The sequence below is a fragment of the Chelonia mydas genome, chromosome 4 (genome assembly GCF_015237465.2).
Source record: "Chelonia mydas isolate rCheMyd1 chromosome 4, rCheMyd1.pri.v2, whole genome shotgun sequence".
In the NCBI taxonomy this organism is placed as follows: Eukaryota; Metazoa; Chordata; order Testudines; family Cheloniidae; genus Chelonia; species Chelonia mydas.
The window spans coordinates 138672313-138689040 of NC_057852.1; the positions used below are offsets into that span (position 1 = coordinate 138672313).

Here is a 16728-nt window from a genome sequence, read left to right on the forward strand (position 1 = left end):
TTTACATGTGGGGGTAGTAGGTGGAGCTCGCAATACCAACAAAAGGAGGAGGACACAGACCCAAAATTTAACACAGGGATAGGGGTGCAGGTCCCAGGGTTCAAACAAGGGATCCAGAAGGGGACACCACGCAGAGGACCCCAGATAGTGCCCACTGCCCCGAGGAGGAGTCCGAGGAGCCAGTGGATGTCGCCCAGAAAAACTCTGCCCCAGAGTCGCAGAGACACCACACACACCCCTTGCAGCTTCCTCCTCCTGGCCTGTGCCGAGGAGGACGGCCCTGGAGGCTGAAGGCCGCTGGCTGTGACCACAGCAAAGACAGCCTGGCAAGGCAAGTGCATCCTGTGACGGGCTTCATCTCGGCAGTTTAGTCTCCATGGTTTAGTTGGCCTCTGCTGGTGGCGCCAACAAGGACACCATCTGCTGCCAAGTGCTGTGGGCACCTACCCACTACCCATGGGAAAAATAGTGGGTGCTTAGCACCCGCCAGCCACAGCTGTTTGGGTAGCTGCCCCGATCAGCTGTTTGGCAGCTGGGGGAGGCACTTGGGTGAGGGCGGAGAGCGGGGAGCAGCAGGTGGGCGGGGCCTGGGGGGGTGGAGTGGAGAGGCCTTGGGGCACAGCAGGGGTGGAGCACTCCCGGGGGTGTCACTCCTTTAGCTCAAGCAGTAGAGGTGTGAGCTTTCAGTGCAAAGGTCCTGGATTCACACGCCGATGAAGACACATGGTGGGAAGGGTCATTACACTAGGATTCAGCGCATCAGCAAACGCTCAGCACGTGCACTACGTGTAGCTCCCAAGCAGGGGCTGGGTATCTCAGATATGGAGCCTTCTGCCTGGCAGTCAAAGGTGAGGACCCAGCACAAGGTCAGAACTGATCACAAGCTGTTAGTTTCTCGTAGTTATTCGGTGGCCTTCTCCCAAGAACCACCATTGTGCCCGGCCCCCTTGCCGACAGACACAGCAGAGAAGGAAAGGACTGACTGGGACATGAACACGGAACCCCCCTGCACCCTGCAAGCATGAGCAAGGCCCACTAGCCTGTTTTGCGTAGCAAGCCTGCGTGATGTGTGTCACAACCTTCTCTAGTGGCTGCTCCAGAAAGAGGATAACAGCCTACTGCTGCAGGCAGCTAATGGACTGTCTCCTTTGGCTTGGGTGGTAGCACTCTGTGCTTCGGTGCTGCCAGCCCAAGCCCCGCTGATGCCATGGGGGAGGAGTTACACTGGCACCAATGGTGTCAGTGCCGTGTAGTTTCTGTGCATCACTAGAGGTCGTTCCGCGGGGCTGCCATTTTGGCACCTTTCATCAGCTCGACAATTTCAAGACAGAACTAGCGCTTGTCCCATGGCCAGTCCTAACTCAGGAGTGCAGAAATCATGCTACCCCGCTATTCCCTTTCGGCCACTTGCCCATTCCCCGGTGAGCCCCAGCCTGCAGGACGATGCTAGAGAGTGTAACTCTCAAGGCTCGGGGGCAAATTTCAAGCCCACCCAAACACGGTGCATTTGAAATTGTAGCTTAGACGCTGAAGTTATCGGGTTCTGCTTAGGGGAAGTGAGAGGGGGACGGAGTGGGGATGAAGGGTGAATGCAGAGACACAGAGGCTGGGAATGAGGAAGCAAAGAGAAATCCAGTGCAGGAAACAGCAGCAGAACAGCCTGGACTATTATCCTCAGCACCAAGCGTCCTATTTGCTTCAGCAGACGCTCCCCCAGTGTCAGGGCATTTCTCCCTCCCGTCCGGCCGGTAGCTCCTCTGCAGCACGGCCCCTCCAGCCAAGAGGGGAGAGCCACAGCAGCCAGTGGGATGCCTGGCCCCAGCCAGCAGGAGGTAGGCAAGCAAGGGCGGCCGACTCCCTTCACTAATCTGGACTTCAGGACCAAATGTTCTATTTCAAAGCTGGGGCTGGCAGAGTCGCAAACCAGAAACCACTGCAGCTGCTGGCCCACATTCTGAAATGTGCCTCCCTCTTCCCTGAGAGAGCGTCTCTGACTCCACAATCACAGCAGCTGGCAAGGGCACCAGGTACCTCCTGCGCTGACCTCAGTGCTAAAGCTCTGTTGGGGGATGAAAATAGCCTGTCCCCAAAGGGGAGCGAGGGACTTTAGATCCCATTAAAGGAGGGACACCACAAAACCCTTCCTGTGGCTCCAGTCCCAACGCAGGGAGGCCAGCTCCTTCTCTTCTGTGCTTTCACTGCGGGTGGCTTTAAAGATCACAGAAACAGTCACTGGGCTGCAACATCACCCCCCCCCGCCCCCCCACAACTGCCTGACCAGGATCTTGGAACAACCAAAGAAGAGATGGATCTCCCTCCGCCAGAGAATCCAGCCCCGGGTTTTACATCGTGCTGCTGGCTGGGCGTAGACTCTGGGGGCCAGCAGCGCCCCATCTGGTACAAATCAACATTGCCACTAACTTCAGCGGAGCTATTTCCAGCCGCTGAGGTTCTAGCCCTGGGCATTTAAACCCAAATCACTCTCCCACTGAAATCAGTGGTAAAACTGCCTTGGCCATCGCTGTGGGGGGGTCTCACACCCTACAGGGATAAGCGCAGCCTAGGTTGAATGTAGAGGGAATTAATAAAGCTCCAACTATGGTACTTTGCTACCAAATGTCATGGCCTTGTTTTAAGGAGCGTCCCATAACCCAGGACACCATCCTAGGAACCGCCGGGCCCAGTTTTCAAACACAGGCATTTTAAGGGGGCTTCCAAACTCCTGCCTTTGATGTCGGAGTTGGCAGTTGGGCCAGCAAATTCCCCTCGGTTTGAAAATCAGGCCTTAGAAAGCTTTGATGGCTTGGAAACCAGAGGCTGCACCCCAAATTAACAGGCTAGACTCTGGATGTTCTAAATCCTGCCATTTAAGGTATAAAGCCAAGACTGACCGCCAGCCTAGATCCAAACACTGCCCAGATTTCAGGGAGTCAGGGTCCAAACAGGGGGGCTGGGCCCTACCTTGGATAATGGGCTGAACCCGAACCTCCAGATTCCCCAGCACCCCTGAACTTTAGGAACATTTGGATCCAGATCTGGATGCCCCTCACTCACCCCAACCTCCCTCTAGAACAGAGTGTGGCAGAGAGGAGCCAAACCAATTGCTACCGAAGCTGATGGATAAAATTCACCCCTGTGCAGCAGGTCAGTCGAAGGCCTATGGACTCCATATATCAAGAGCTTAGGTGGGATGCACAGGCCCTTGCACTGATGTTCTGCACAGCAGCAACCTTCACCCTACGGGAAGCCAGCAGGCTTAAGAGCAAACCTGACCGGGGCGACATTGTCTGTATTGTGTATTTCTTCTGAGGTTAGAAACCCAGCCAGCTAGTGCCTTTAATGAAACCCCCAAGAAAACTGTTGTGGAGATCAGAGAGTGCCAATGTAAGTTTTCAGTATAGACCAGCCCTTACTCTGGCATAGCTATAGCATTTTAAATTCACTCCCTACCTTATTCCAGAATACCTTCCATGGACAGACAAGTCCTTAGCCCTCCGGAGCCAGCTCAGGTATGGGAGGGTGAGCTAGACATCTCCTCTGGCTTGTGCATCAGCAACAGAATTGCTTACTAGGATCCCCCCAGGCCTTCTCTGCGCTTAAAAGTTTGTCCCTTTAATTCTTTAACAGCATAATTAAAGCAGAACTGCAAGGCTAGCATGGATGCAGTTACACCAGCATGACAGGCGGTTACATCAGCATACCGTATTCCAATTCAGTGAAGTGAAATAAGTTATACAGGTATAAAGCACCTTATACCGGCATAAGTGTATCTACACCAGGCAGGCTTGGCTGGCATAACCACATAGGCAAAAATCACCCCCCTTACTGTCACAGTTATACCGGTAAACGTTTTAAAGTATAGTGACAGCTCTGCAAACCCTCTGAAGGAAGTGAACTGCACAGGGATTACCGAAGGAAGAATCTGTCCTGGAGCGCCCTTGCTACTCGAGATGATGAGGTGTGGAATGGAAAAGACCCAGTTTGGTCCTCAGATCCGAAGGAGAGTCTGCATGGATGGGTGAAGCGTTACCCCATCCTGGAGCAACCACTTGAATGGGCACAGGTGCCCAATGCAGTTTTGATCTGCTTTTAGTTAACAACCAGCTGCTAATAGGTGGCTGCTTTTCACTGGTCCGGAATGAGCGCTTAGGCAGGTTTTGCTGTACAGGATAATGCCCAGATCCTCAAAGGAATTTAAGTGCTTAACGCCCTTAGGCACCTAACAGGCTTTGATAATCTGTGCCAATATCAACATTCGCTTCAACTAGAGAAGAGTTTATTGTACCTGGAAGCTCCTGGCAATAGTTGAGCTGTCACAAAGTCCTAAACTATCTCATTTCTAATGAAGCAAACAGCCTACTGCTTGAAGGTTTGGGTGGGGATTATTAATTTCCAGATCATCGTCTGTTCCCCTGGTGGGTCGGTAACCTGCTGAGTCTCAAAGAGTACAATTCCTAGCGTGCATCAGTTTGGGAAAGTTCTAATGGTAAATTTGCTAAGGGGACACTCTGGAAAATTAATCCGAATTAACTAAAGGTGTCGATGTAAAGTGGATTACGTAAACCACATTAAACTCTGATGCGGATGTTCATTCAGAATGAATGTGGCCTTAATTCGATTTAACTTCATTTGCTTCCAAAGTGAATATAACTAAACCAAGTTAAGGCCATGTTAATTCTCAATGAGAGCATCCGCACAGGGTTTTAATGGGGTTTAACTAATCCACTTCAACCATTCATTTAGATTAAGGCCTGAGCTATGCTAGAAAAATTAGGTCAGCATAACTACGTTGCTCAGAGGTGTTAAAAAACCCTAAGTCCCTTTGTAGGTGCGAGGTCGATGGAAGAATTCTTCCATCTACCTAGCTACCACCTCTCAGGGGGTGGGCAGTGTCTACTCTGAAACATTGCCCTGGTGTAGTGGCACAGCTGTAATGTTTTAAGTGTAGACACCCCCACCGGTCCCTATGTAGGCAAATCCTAAGGAGTTGCTCCCAGTTAGGATGGCTTACCTCAAACAAGCCTGTAATAGCACCAAGATGGGCTGGGTGGGAAAGATAAAGAGCCATCAGGGCAAAAGCAATTCACCCCCACTTTTACCTCCTCTGCCATGGCTTTTAGTCTCAAGAGCCAGTCCTCAGCCTGGTCCAGCACTGTCTGGAGGTCAGAATCCTCATGCTTCAGGTTCAGAGCTGCCTGGACAATCTGGTTCAGGTTGGTGCTGCGGAATTTGTACATGTACTGATCCAGATGGGTGCTGGCTGTCTTGTCGCTGACATCAACTAGCGGCTGGCTGCAGATGGGGGGTGGGAGAAAGGAGCACAGAGAAACAGGCCAATGTTAGCTGTGCATTGCAAAGCAACGGCTTTTACTGGGGACTTTCTTTTTATGAGCAAGTTTATGCAAAAATAACAAGCCACCAAAGAGATATTTGGTGACTGAACAAGCGCCAGGAGCAAGGAAGGTTCAAACCACACTTACAGCCCTGAGACACTATTGCAATGAGTTCCAAAAAGGAGTTGTAACTGAGCTTCGTGCATCACTACACACACACACACACACACACACAAGTTGGCTCAAGCTGCAAGATAAATATTCCAGAAGCTCAACAGCATCTTCATCGTGCTAAGCTGTTTAAGAGTTTTCATGTTAAAACTCAATGATTTATGAGCTACCCTTATAGATATATTAAAGAACAAAAGTCCAACTGAAACAGAATGAGATCCGGGTTCAATTCCCAGCCCTTCCAGAGTGACGCTGAGCAAATCCCTTAACCTTGCTTTTCTTCCCCATCTATAAAATGAGAAGGCAGACAGACAGACTGACTGATAGTCTATTATCTCTCTCACAGTCTTCTCAGGCTTAGTAAATCTTGCAGCAAGATGTTATTTAAAAATAATTCCCATAATATGTGCAAATTGTGGGGGCTGATAATGTTTGCCTCTAGTGGCTGTGCCACATATAGGCTAAATGCCTCCTTCCACTACAAATTACAAGTTCGTTTTTCCAGTTCAAATGGTAGAGGTCTATGATTCTGGCATTGAAAGTCATGGGCTCTATTCCCACTGACAAACTGTCCTGGATGTGGAGACTGGGAAAATGTCTGATTTATTTTTACAAAAGGATATGTGTGACTCACTTTCCCCTCTCACTTTGCTGGGCATGAAGGGGTTACCTTCTTTCTTGAAACATCAGAAGCAATGCAGTGACTGCAGAGAAGTCACTAAGCATGAATGAACCATCAGAAAGTAAATGTCACTAAGAGATAATTACTGCAAATCCCTACACCCATGTTTTCAACCTTTTTTCTTTTCTGTAAAATTTGAATGGAGGTGTGGACCTCTTTGGAAATCTTAGACATAGTCTGCAGACACCCAGGGGTCCACGGACCACAGGTTGAAAATCACTGCCCTAGACAGATAAGCAGGTTTGCGGAAGTACCACCCCCTGGGGCGGAATGGCATAGACTGTTTTTGACAACATTCAAGAGGCCCAGCAGACAAGGAACAGAGAAATACATAAAATGGGAGGACAGCTATAGAGGAAGGGTCACTCACACTGGATCTAAGAACTCACACGAGATGGTAACCAACAGGAACAAAGTTGCTAGAAGGGTCTGAAGGGCTTTGAGACCTACCAGCTCTTGTGCACCATGGGTGACACCTGGAGAGCTAGGCATACATATAAGCGGTTTGTTGTTGTCAAGATCGGCTTTCTCTGTAATGCTTTTGGTTCTGAATAAATACTTTGCTTTACGAAGGCTGGCTGGTCTCCGGTAAATCCTGCCCATTGCTGCTAGGAGATCACAGGACGGCAATTGCTGAGCTAAACTCAGACTTACTAAGGTGATCACAGTGAATGGAAGGAGAAATTGCAGCCTAAATCCCTAGTCTGGAGGGAAAGGAACAAATTCCCACCCCAAAAAAGATGACAGCTTGAGGCTTGAGATCTAAGGGCGTGCCATGAAAGAGACCATGAAGATGGCAGAGGGGTAGTTAAGCCTGGAACCGTGACAACAGGGCCATCAGAACTGTATCCCTAACTAAAGTCATGGCCCCAATAAATTCATTGCTTGCGCCAGAATTTCCGCTTTCATTGTAAAAATATAATTCCAGTTCTTGCCCAGATGGTTGCAGAGATAACCTCACAGAGGTGAGCCAAGGTTCAGCCAATGCAGGGCTTCCTGCCTGAGTCCACACAGTCTGAAACATCTCTGAGAGGTGTGAACTGCCCCAGTAATCTCAGACAGGGCCGTGTGGACTCCATGATTCCGCAGCCATAGTGTTTAAGATCTCATCTGAAAAAACTTCAACACTGCAAACTGCATAGGATTCAATCATCTGCCCAAGATAGACAAGTGGGGCAGGAGTAACCACTTGAGAGAAAGCAGTTGAAGTCTGCCATACATTTTGTTAAGAGAGCCTTCACCCTGTACCTAGTCCTGGGTGGTTGCTGTATGAACTATCCTTGAGAAATTGTTCCAATGGCTAATTTCCCTCACTGTTAAAAATGTACAACTTCTTTCCCATCTCAATTTGTCTCCCTTCAACTTCCAGCCATTGGATCATGTTATACCTTTCTCTGCCAGACTGAAGTGCCTATTATCAAATTTCTGGTCCCTATGTAGATACTTATAGGCTGTGATCAAGTCACCCTCTTAAACTTCTCTATAGCTCCTTGAGTCTATCGCTATAAGGCAGGTGTTCTAATTCTTTAATCATTTTCGTGGCTCTTCTCTGAACCCTCTCCAATTTATCAACATCCTTCTTGAATTGTGGAAAACAGCAGAGGTTACAGCAGAGCCAAATACAGAGGTAAAGTAACCTCCCAAGGGATAGACATACAGCTAATCCAGAAGCACTGGGCTCCTCACAGGGATGCTCAATACCTCTCACTAACCATGGTGGATGCTGATGGTAGAACCATTAGCAATCACTTTAGGAGAGACTGTGGAACTAAACTAAATGGCTTTCTGCAAGTAGATAACAGATAGCCTGAAAGACAGTGTAGTGCAGTGGCTGGGGAACTAGGCTAACATTCAGGAAACTGAGGCACAGAGCGGGGAAGGGACTTGACCATTGACTTGCTGGGTGAACTTGGACAAGTCATTTCCTCTCCCACCTTTTGTCTGATTAAAGTGTAAGCTCTTTGGGGCAGGGACTGTCTCTCACTATGGTTGTATAGTACCTATTGCAATGGGGGCTCGATCTCACTGCTACCATAGTACAGATAATAAAGGCATTCGACAAACATCCCTCCCAGCCAATGTTCTTGTCAGATAGGAATTATAATCACCATTTTACAGATGGGAAAACTATGTCCCAGGCCGGTGCAATTCGTTGCTCAGTCTCATACAGAAAGTGGCCGAGCCACGAACAGAACCCAGGAGTCCTGCTAGCTTCTCCCACCACTCTCTCTATAATGGAATATAATAGCTCTGAGACATGAAAGAATGGCAATAACACAGATCAGTGGTTCTCAATCAGGGGTAAGCATACCCCTGGGGGTATGCAGAGCTCTTCCAGGGGGTACATCAGCTCATCTAGATATTTTCCTAATTTTACAACAGGCTACATAAAAAGGCACTAGCAAAGTCAGAACAAACTAAAATTTCTTACGACTTGTTTTATAGTGCTCTATATACTATATGCTGAAAGATAAGTACAATATTTATATTCCAATCATTTTATCTTATAATTATATGGTAAAACTGAGAACGTCAGCAATTTTTCAGTAATAGTGTGCAGCCACTCCCATTTGACACCATCAAATTAGGCCTGAATAAAGACTGGAAGTGGCTGGGTCACTACAAAAAATAATTTTCCCTCTGTTGATACTCACCCCTTCTTGTCAACTGTTGGGAATGGGCCACACATCCACCCTAACTGAATTGGCCTCGTTAGCACTGACTCCCCACTCAGTAACACAACTCCCATCTTTTCATCTGCTGTGTATTTATACCTGCCTACTGTGTATTCCACTCCATGCATCTGATGAAGTGGGTTCTAGCCCACGAAAGCTTATGCCCAAATAAATGTGTTAGTCTCTAAGGTGCCACAAGGACTCCCCCTTGTTTTTGCTGATACAGACTAACATGGCTACCCCTCTCAAACCTGAAGCAAAAAAGGCATTAACTCTTCAGCCATGGCTGTGTTTTCTGTCATTGTCTTTCCCTCCTCATTGAATTATAGGCTTGCCCTGTCTGTGGTCTTCCTCTTCCGTCTCATGTATTTGTAAAATGTTTTCTTTTTACCGTTTATATCCCTAGTTTGTTTAAACTTGTTTTGCCTTCACCTTACTAATTTTGTCTCTACAGGCTTCTGCTGTTTTTTATATCTTCATCCTTCATAATTTGTTTCCAATTTTTATAGGACTCTTTTTTGAGTTTCAGGTCACTGAAGATCTCCTGGTTAACCGGGGTGGTCTCTTACCATACTCCTCTCATAGAATATAGAATATCAGGGTTGGAAGGGAACTCAGGAGGTCATCTAGTCCAACCCCCTGCTCAAAACAGGACCAATCCCCAACTGAATCTTCTCAGCCAGGGCTTTGTCAAGCCTGACCTTAAAAACCTTAAAGGAAAGAGATTCCACTACCTCCCTAGGTAACCCATTCCAGTGCTTCACCACCCTCCTACTGAAAAAGATTTTCCTAATATCCAACCTAAACCTCCCCCACTGCAACTTGAGACCTTTGCTCCTTGTTCTGTCACCTGCTACCACTGAGAACAGTCTAGAGCCATCCTCTTTGGAACCCCCTTTCAGGTAGTTGCAAGCAGCTATCAAATCCCCCCTCACTCTTCTCTTCTGAAGACTAAAAAATCCCAGTTCCTTCAGCCTCTCCTCATAAGTCATGTGTTCCAGTCCCCTAATCATTTTTGTTGCCCTCCACTGGACGCTTTCCAATTTTTTCACATCCTTCTTGTAGTGTGGGGCCCAAAATTGGACACAGTACTCCAGATGAGGCCTCACCAATGTCAAATAGAGGGGAACGATCACGTCCCTCGATCTGCTGGCAATGCCCCTACTTATACAGCCCAAAATGCCATTGGCCTTCTTGGCAACAAGGGCACACTGTTGACTCATATCCAGCTTCTCGTCCACTGTAACCCCTAGGTCCTTTTCTGCAGAGCGGCTGCCTAGCCATTCGGTCCCTAGTCTGTAGCGGTGCATGGGATTCTTCCGTCCTTAGTGCAGGACTCTGCACTTGTCCTTGTTGAACCTCATCAGATTTCTTTTGGCCCAATCCTTTAATTTGTCTAGGTCCCTCTGTATCCTATCCCTACCCTCCAGCGTATCTACCTCTCCTCCCCTATCACAGTGGGATAGTTTGTTCTTGTGCCCTTAATAATGTCTCTGTCAAAAACTGCCAACAAGTCTGAACTCTTTTTTCCCCCAGGACTTACTTCTCATTGGGGGAAATCTTACCTACCAGCTCCCCCTCTGATTGGCTGCCTTTCCCATGGCCCCGCCTCCTAGGGAAGAGAAGCTAATCCGAAATGCTGCAGAAGCAGGCGGAGCTCTCCCTGCTCCTCTTGGAGGCGGGGGAGCAGAGACCCCAGCAGCTGAAAGACCCTCCTTTCCCCTCCTCCCTGTGAGCAATAGGACACCCCTTGCTTCTCCTCCTCCCACTGCAGCACCTGGCTGGGGGGCAGGAGGGATGGGGACCTGCCCCGGCAGGCCTGGAAAAGGGAGGGGACCCACTGCAGCCCCCCAGATCTGGGAGGGGGCGATGAAGAACTATGAGCTGCAGGACGCCAGGGGGCAGGTTGAGGGCAGGGGAATGGGCAGAACACCTGCAAGCAGAGGCCAGAAACACCCTAATACATACATTTGGGAGTGCTAGTAACAGTAATTGATTCACACACATGTGCAGGGGAGAGGGCAGGGAGTGAAAAGTTCAAACATCAAAAGACTGAACAAAACTACAATATCGTCTTTTTAAAAAACAAATCTCATGATTTTGGTACAATCTCCTGGTTTGGGGTCTGTCTCAGGGTGTTTGAACCATCGGGGTTGGCCAGGCTGCTACAGGGAGACTCTGTCTCTTTAACATGCAGGAGACTACGAGTCCCAGTGGCCACTGGGTACAGGGTATATGATGGGACTGGTGGCCACTGGAGGTGGGGGGGCAGAGCACTGGGGCTGCAGTGAATGGGGAAAGTCCCATATCTCCCTCTTTTGCCCAGCTGTAGCTCATAAGCCCCTTTTTTTTCTGGCCCAGTGGGTGGCTGGCCCTGTTTTATCTCCAATTAGCCACCTGGTCAATCCCAGTTCCAACCGGCCACCAGGTCAACCCAGGGAATGGGGCAGAAATTTTCTAAGTCCCCACCCAGCCACCAAGTCAACCCCAGCTCCGACCAGCCACCAGGTCAACCCCAGGGAAAAGGTCTGGAAAGTTTCTCATCCCAAACCGGCCACCAGGTCAACCCCCCCCGAGGAAAAGAGCTGTCGGACCCCACCTCCCTGGCGGTGGGGAGCAGCAGTTTTCGCTCAGGTCCGTTGCCCAGGGCGGACCAGGCCCGAGAGTAGAGCGAAGGAGGGAGTTCCCCTAACTGGCTCCAGCGAAATCTGGGGGCGCCCTCCGCTGGCAGCACAGTTGAGGCCCGTCACTTTATAACTGCTGGTCATGATACTCCGGCGGGTGGACCGACGGCTCCACCATGGCCATGAGTCACCCCTCTAAGGCCCTGGCGGGCGCAGTAGTGAGGATTACACCGCAGGGACCGGAATGTCAGCACGTGGGCCCTACACTCCAACACACGCGCACGCGCAGTGGGTTACCCTCAAGAGCCAACACGCAGGCTGCCGGGAGCCTACGTGCCATTGACTGAGTCTGACCCCACGAGACCGAAGCCCCGCAGGACAGGCCCAGCAACCCCACGCTGCATCCATGGTGGAGAAACCCCGAAGGTGTTTCCCCGACCACCTGTCCCTGCGGGAGATTCCAGGTGGCCCTTAGCTGGTCAGCTCGGTACAGGAGTGAGGAAGGGGGGGGAAGGGGAGGTGGACGAGGAGCACTCTCGGGCCCAGAAGTAGCTCCATCCCCTTCCTCACACCAAGCTCAGCTAGCCCGGGATGCCGAGCCTGTCCCTGCACTGACCAGCTCGACAGCATCATGACAAGAACCCGCAGGCACCCGCACAAATGAGCCAGGTGAAAAAAGGCAGCCGACCGCTGGCCCAGGGAGAAGCGGCTTGTGAGCCCCACCCTGTGGATGCTGTAGCTGGGTAAGAGAGGCAGGCTCGACCCCTTCGGGAGAACCACCTTCCCCATTCACCGCAGCCCGGGTACTCTGCCCTCCAACCCCCAGTGGCCACCAGTCTGTATGGGGGCACAGGCTGGCAGGGGGATGGCGGGGGAAGGTTCAGGAGGTGCGGGGCGCTGTCTGTATGGGGGCACAGGCTGCGAGTTAGGGAGGTGGCGGGGGAAGGTTCGGGAGGAGCGGGGCGCTGTCTGTATGGGGGCACAGGCTGGCAGTTAGGGAGGTGGCGGGGGAAGGTTCGGGAGGAGCGGGGCGCTGTCTGTATGGGGGCACAGGCTGGCAGTTAGGGAGGTGGCGGGGGAAGGTTCGGGAGGAGCGGGGCGCTGTCTGTATGGGGGCACAGGCTGGCAGTTAGGGAGGTGGCGGGGGAAGGTTCGGGAGGAGCGGGGCGCTGTCTGTATGGGGGCACAGGCTGGCAGTTAGGGAGGTGGCGGGGGAAGGTTCGGGAGGAGCGGGGCGCTGTCTGTGTGGGGGGACAGGCTGGCAGTTAGGGAGGTGGCGGGGGAAGGTTCGGGAGGAGGGGGGCCCTGCCTGTATGGGGGCACAGGCTGGCAGTTAGGAAGGTGACGGGGGAAGGTTCGGGAAGAGCGGGGCGCTGTCTGTATGGAGGCAAAGGCTGGCAGTTAGGGAGGTGACGGGGGGAAGGTTCGGGAGGAGCGGGGCGCTGTCTGTATGGGGGCACAGGCTGGCATTTAGGGAGGTGGCGGGGGAAGGTCTGGAGGAGCGGGGCGCTGTCTGTATGGGGGCGCAGGCTGGCAGCTAGGGAGGTGACGGGGGAAGGTTCGGGAGGAGCGGGGCGCTGCCTGTATGGGGGCACAGGCTGGCAGTTAGGGAGGTGACAGGGGAAGGTTCGGGAGGAGCGGGGCGCTGTCTGTATGGGGGCACAGGCTGGCAGTTAGGAAGGTGACGGGGGAAGGTTTGGGAGGAGCGGGGCGCTGCCTGTATGGAGGCACAGGCTGGCAGTTAGGGAGGTGGCGGGGGAAGGTTCGGGAGGAGTGGGGTGCTCTTTGTATGGGGGCACAGGCTGGCAGTTAGGGATGTGGGGGGGTCCTGGAAGAGTGGGGCGTTATATGTTTGGGGGCACAGGCTGGCAGTTTGGGAGGTACTAGCGGAAGGCTCTCGAACAGTGGGGCGCTGTCTGCATTGGAGCACAGGCTGGCAGTTAGGGAGGTGGGGGGGGAGGTTTTGCAGGAGCGGGGCGCTGTCTGTATGGGGGCACAGGCTGCCAGTTAGAGGGGTGGGGGTAAGGTTCGAGAGGAGCGGGGCGCTGTTTGTATGGGGGCACAGGCTGGCAGTTAGGGAGGCACTGGCTGAAGGTTCTAAAAGAGTGGGGCACTGTCTGTATGAGGGCACAGGCTGGAAGTTAGGGATCTGGGGGGAAGGTTCTGGAAGAGCGGGGCGCTGTCTGTATGGGGGCACAGGCTGGCAGTTAGGGAGATACTGGCAGAAGGTTCTGGAAGAGTGGGGCGCTGTCTGCATTGGAGCACAGGCTGGCAGTTAGGGAGGTGGCGGGGGAAGGTTCGGGAGGAGCGGGGGGCTGCCTGTATGGGGGCACAGGCTGGCAGTTAGGGAGGTGGCGGGGGAAGGTTTGGGAGGAGCGGGGCGCTGCCTGTATGGGGGCACAGGCTTGCAGTTAGGGAGGTGGCGGGGGAAGGTTCGGGAGGAGCGGGGCGCTGTCTGTATGGGGGCACAGGCTGGCAGTTAGGGAGGTGGGGGGGTCCTGGAAGAGTGGGGCGCTATCTGTTTGGGGGCACAGGCTGGCAGTTAGGGAGGTGGCGGGGGAAGGTTCGGGAGGAGCGGGGCACTGTCTGTATGGGGGCACAGACTGGCAGTTATGGAGGTGGCGGGGGAAGGTTCGGGAGGAGCGGGGCGCTGTCTGTATGGGGGCACAGGCTGGCAGTTAGAGAGGTGCAGGGAGGTTCTGGAAGAGTGGGGCGCTGTCTGTATGGAGGCACAGGCTGGCAGTTAGGGAAGTGGCGGGGGAAGGTTCGGGAGGAGCGGGGCGCTGTCTGTATGGGGGCGCAGGCTGGCAGTTAGGGTGGTGACGGGGGAAGGTTCGGGAGGAGCGGGGCGCTGTCTGTATGGGGGCACAGGCTGGCAGTTAGGGAGGTGGGGGGGGTTCGGGAGGAGCGGGGCGCTGTCTGTACGGGGGCACAGGCTTGCAGTTAGGGAGGTGGCGGGGGAAGGTTCGGGAGGAGCGGGGCGCTGTCTGTATGGGGGCACAGGCTGGCAGTTAGAGAGGTGCAGGGAGGTTCTGGAAGAGTGGGGCGCTGTCTGTATGGAGGCACAGGCTGGCAGTTAGGGAGGTGGCGGGGGAAGGTTCGGGAGGAGCGGGGTGCTGTTTGTATGGGGGCACAGGCTGGCAGTTAGGGAGGTGGGGGGGTCCTGGAAGAGTGGGGCGCTATCTGTTTGGGGGCACAGGCTGGCAGTTAGGGAGGTGGCGGGGGAAGGTTCGGGAGGAGCGGGGTGCTGTCTGTGTAGGGGCACAGGCTGGCAGTTGGGGGGTGGGGGGAATGTTCTGGAAGAGCAGGGCGCTGTCGGTGTGGGGGGACAGGCTGGCAGTTAGGGAGGTGGCGGGGGAAGGTTCGGGAGGAGCGGGGCGCTGTCTGTATGCGGGCGCAGGCTGGCAGTTAGGGAGGCGGGGGAAGGTTCGGGAGGAGCGGGGCACTGTCTGTATGGGGGCACAGGCTGGCAGTTAGGGTGGTGACGGGGGAAGGTTCGGGAGGAGCGGGGCGCTGTCTGTATGGGGGCACAGGCTGGCAGTTAGGGAGGTGGCGGGGGAAGGTTCGGGAGGAGCGGGGCGCTGCCTGTATGGGGGCACAGGCTGGCAGTTAGGGTGGTGACGGGGGAAGGTTCGGGAGGAGCGGGGCGCTGTCTGTATGGGGGCACAGGCTGGCAGTTAGGGAGGTGGCAGGGGAAGGTTCGGGAGGAGCGGGGCGCTGTCTGTGTGGGGGCACAGGCTGGCAGTTAGGGAGGTGGCGGGGGAAGGTTCGGGAGGAGTGGGGCGCTGTCTGCATTGGAGCACAGGCTGGCAGTTAGGGAGCTGGGGGGAGCTTCTGGAAGAGCAGGGCGCTGTCTGTATGGGGGCACAGGCTGGCAGTTAGGGAGGTGACGGGGGAAGGTTCGGGAGGAGCGGGGCGCTGTCTGTATGGGGGCACAGACTGGCAGTTATGGAGGTGGCGGGGGAAGGTTCGGGAGGAGAGGGGTGCTGCCTGTATGGGGGCACAGACTGGCAGTTAGGGAGGTGACGGGGGAAGGTTCCGGAGGAGCGGGGCACTGTCTGTATGGGGGCACAGGCTGGCAGTTAGGGAGGTGGGGGGGGAGGTTCTGGAAGAGCGGGGCTCTGTATGGGGGCACAGGCTGGCAGTTAGGGAGGTACTGGCAGAAGGTTCTGGAAGAGTGGGACGCTGTCTGCATTGGGGCACAGGCTGGCAGTTAGGGAGCTGGGGGGAGCTTCTGGAAGAGCAGGGCGCTGTCTGTATGGGGGCACAGGCTGGCAGTTAGGGAGGTGGGGAGAGGTTCTGGAAGAGTGGGGCGCTGTTTGTATGGGGGCACAGGCTGGCAGTTAGGGAGGTACTGGCGGAAGGTTCTGGAAGAGTGGAGCGCTGTCTGTATGGGGGCACAGGCTGCCAGTTAGGGAGGTGGGGAGAGGATCTGGAAGAGTGGGGTGCTGTCTGTATGGGGGCACAGGCTGGCAGTTAGGGAGGTGGGGGGAGGTTCTGGAAGAGCGGGGCTCTGTATGGGGGCACAGGCTGGCAGTTAGGGAGGTACTGGCAGAAGGTTCTGGAAGAGTGGGACGCTGTCTGCATTGGGGCACAGGCTGGCAGTTAGGGAGCTGGGGGGAGCTTCTGGAAGAGCAGGGCGCTGTCTGTTTGGGGGCACAGGCTGGCAGTTAGGGAGGTGGGGGGAGGTTCTGGAAGAGCGGGGCTCTGTATGGGGGCACAGGCTGGCAGTTAGGGAGGTACTGGCAGAAGGTTCTGGAAGAGTGGGACGCTGTCTGCATTGGGGCACAGGCTGGCAGTTAGGGAGCTGGGGGGAGCTTCTGGAAGAGCAGGGCGCTGTCTGTATGGGGGCACAGGCTGGCAGTTATGGAGGTGGCGGGGGAAGGTTCGGGAGGAGCGGGGTGCTGCCTGTATGGGGGTACAGGCTGGCAGTTAGGGAGGTGACGGGGGAAGGTTCGGGAGGAGCGGGGCGCTGTCTGTATGGGGGCACAGGCTGGCAGTTATGGAGGTGGCGGGGGAAGGTTCGGGAGGAGCGGGGTGCTGCCTGTATGGGGGTACAGGCTGGCAGTTAGGGAGGTGACGGGGGAAGGTTCGGGAGGAGCGGGGCGCTGTCTGTATGGGGGCACAGGCTGGCAGTTAGGGAGGTACTGGCAGAAGGTTCTGGAAGAGTGGAGCGCTGTCTGTATGGGGGCACAGACTGGCAGTTAGGGAGCTGGGGGGAGGTTCTGGAAGAGTGGGGTGCT

At 54.0% G+C, this 16728-nt stretch overlaps 1 protein-coding gene across 8 annotated transcripts in view; it reads right to left on the bottom strand.

The window, feature by feature from the left end:
• DYSF (dysferlin) overlaps positions 1–16728 on the bottom strand; it is a 300238-nt gene that overhangs the window by 159724 nt on the left and 123786 nt on the right. For all 8 annotated transcript variants that reach the window (XM_043544959.1, XM_043544960.1, XM_043544958.1 and 5 more), the window contains one exon: positions 5100–5292. In XM_043544959.1, the coding sequence (XP_043400894.1) occupies positions 5100–5292 (193 nt within the window). The remainder of the gene's footprint in view (positions 1–5099; positions 5293–16728) is intronic.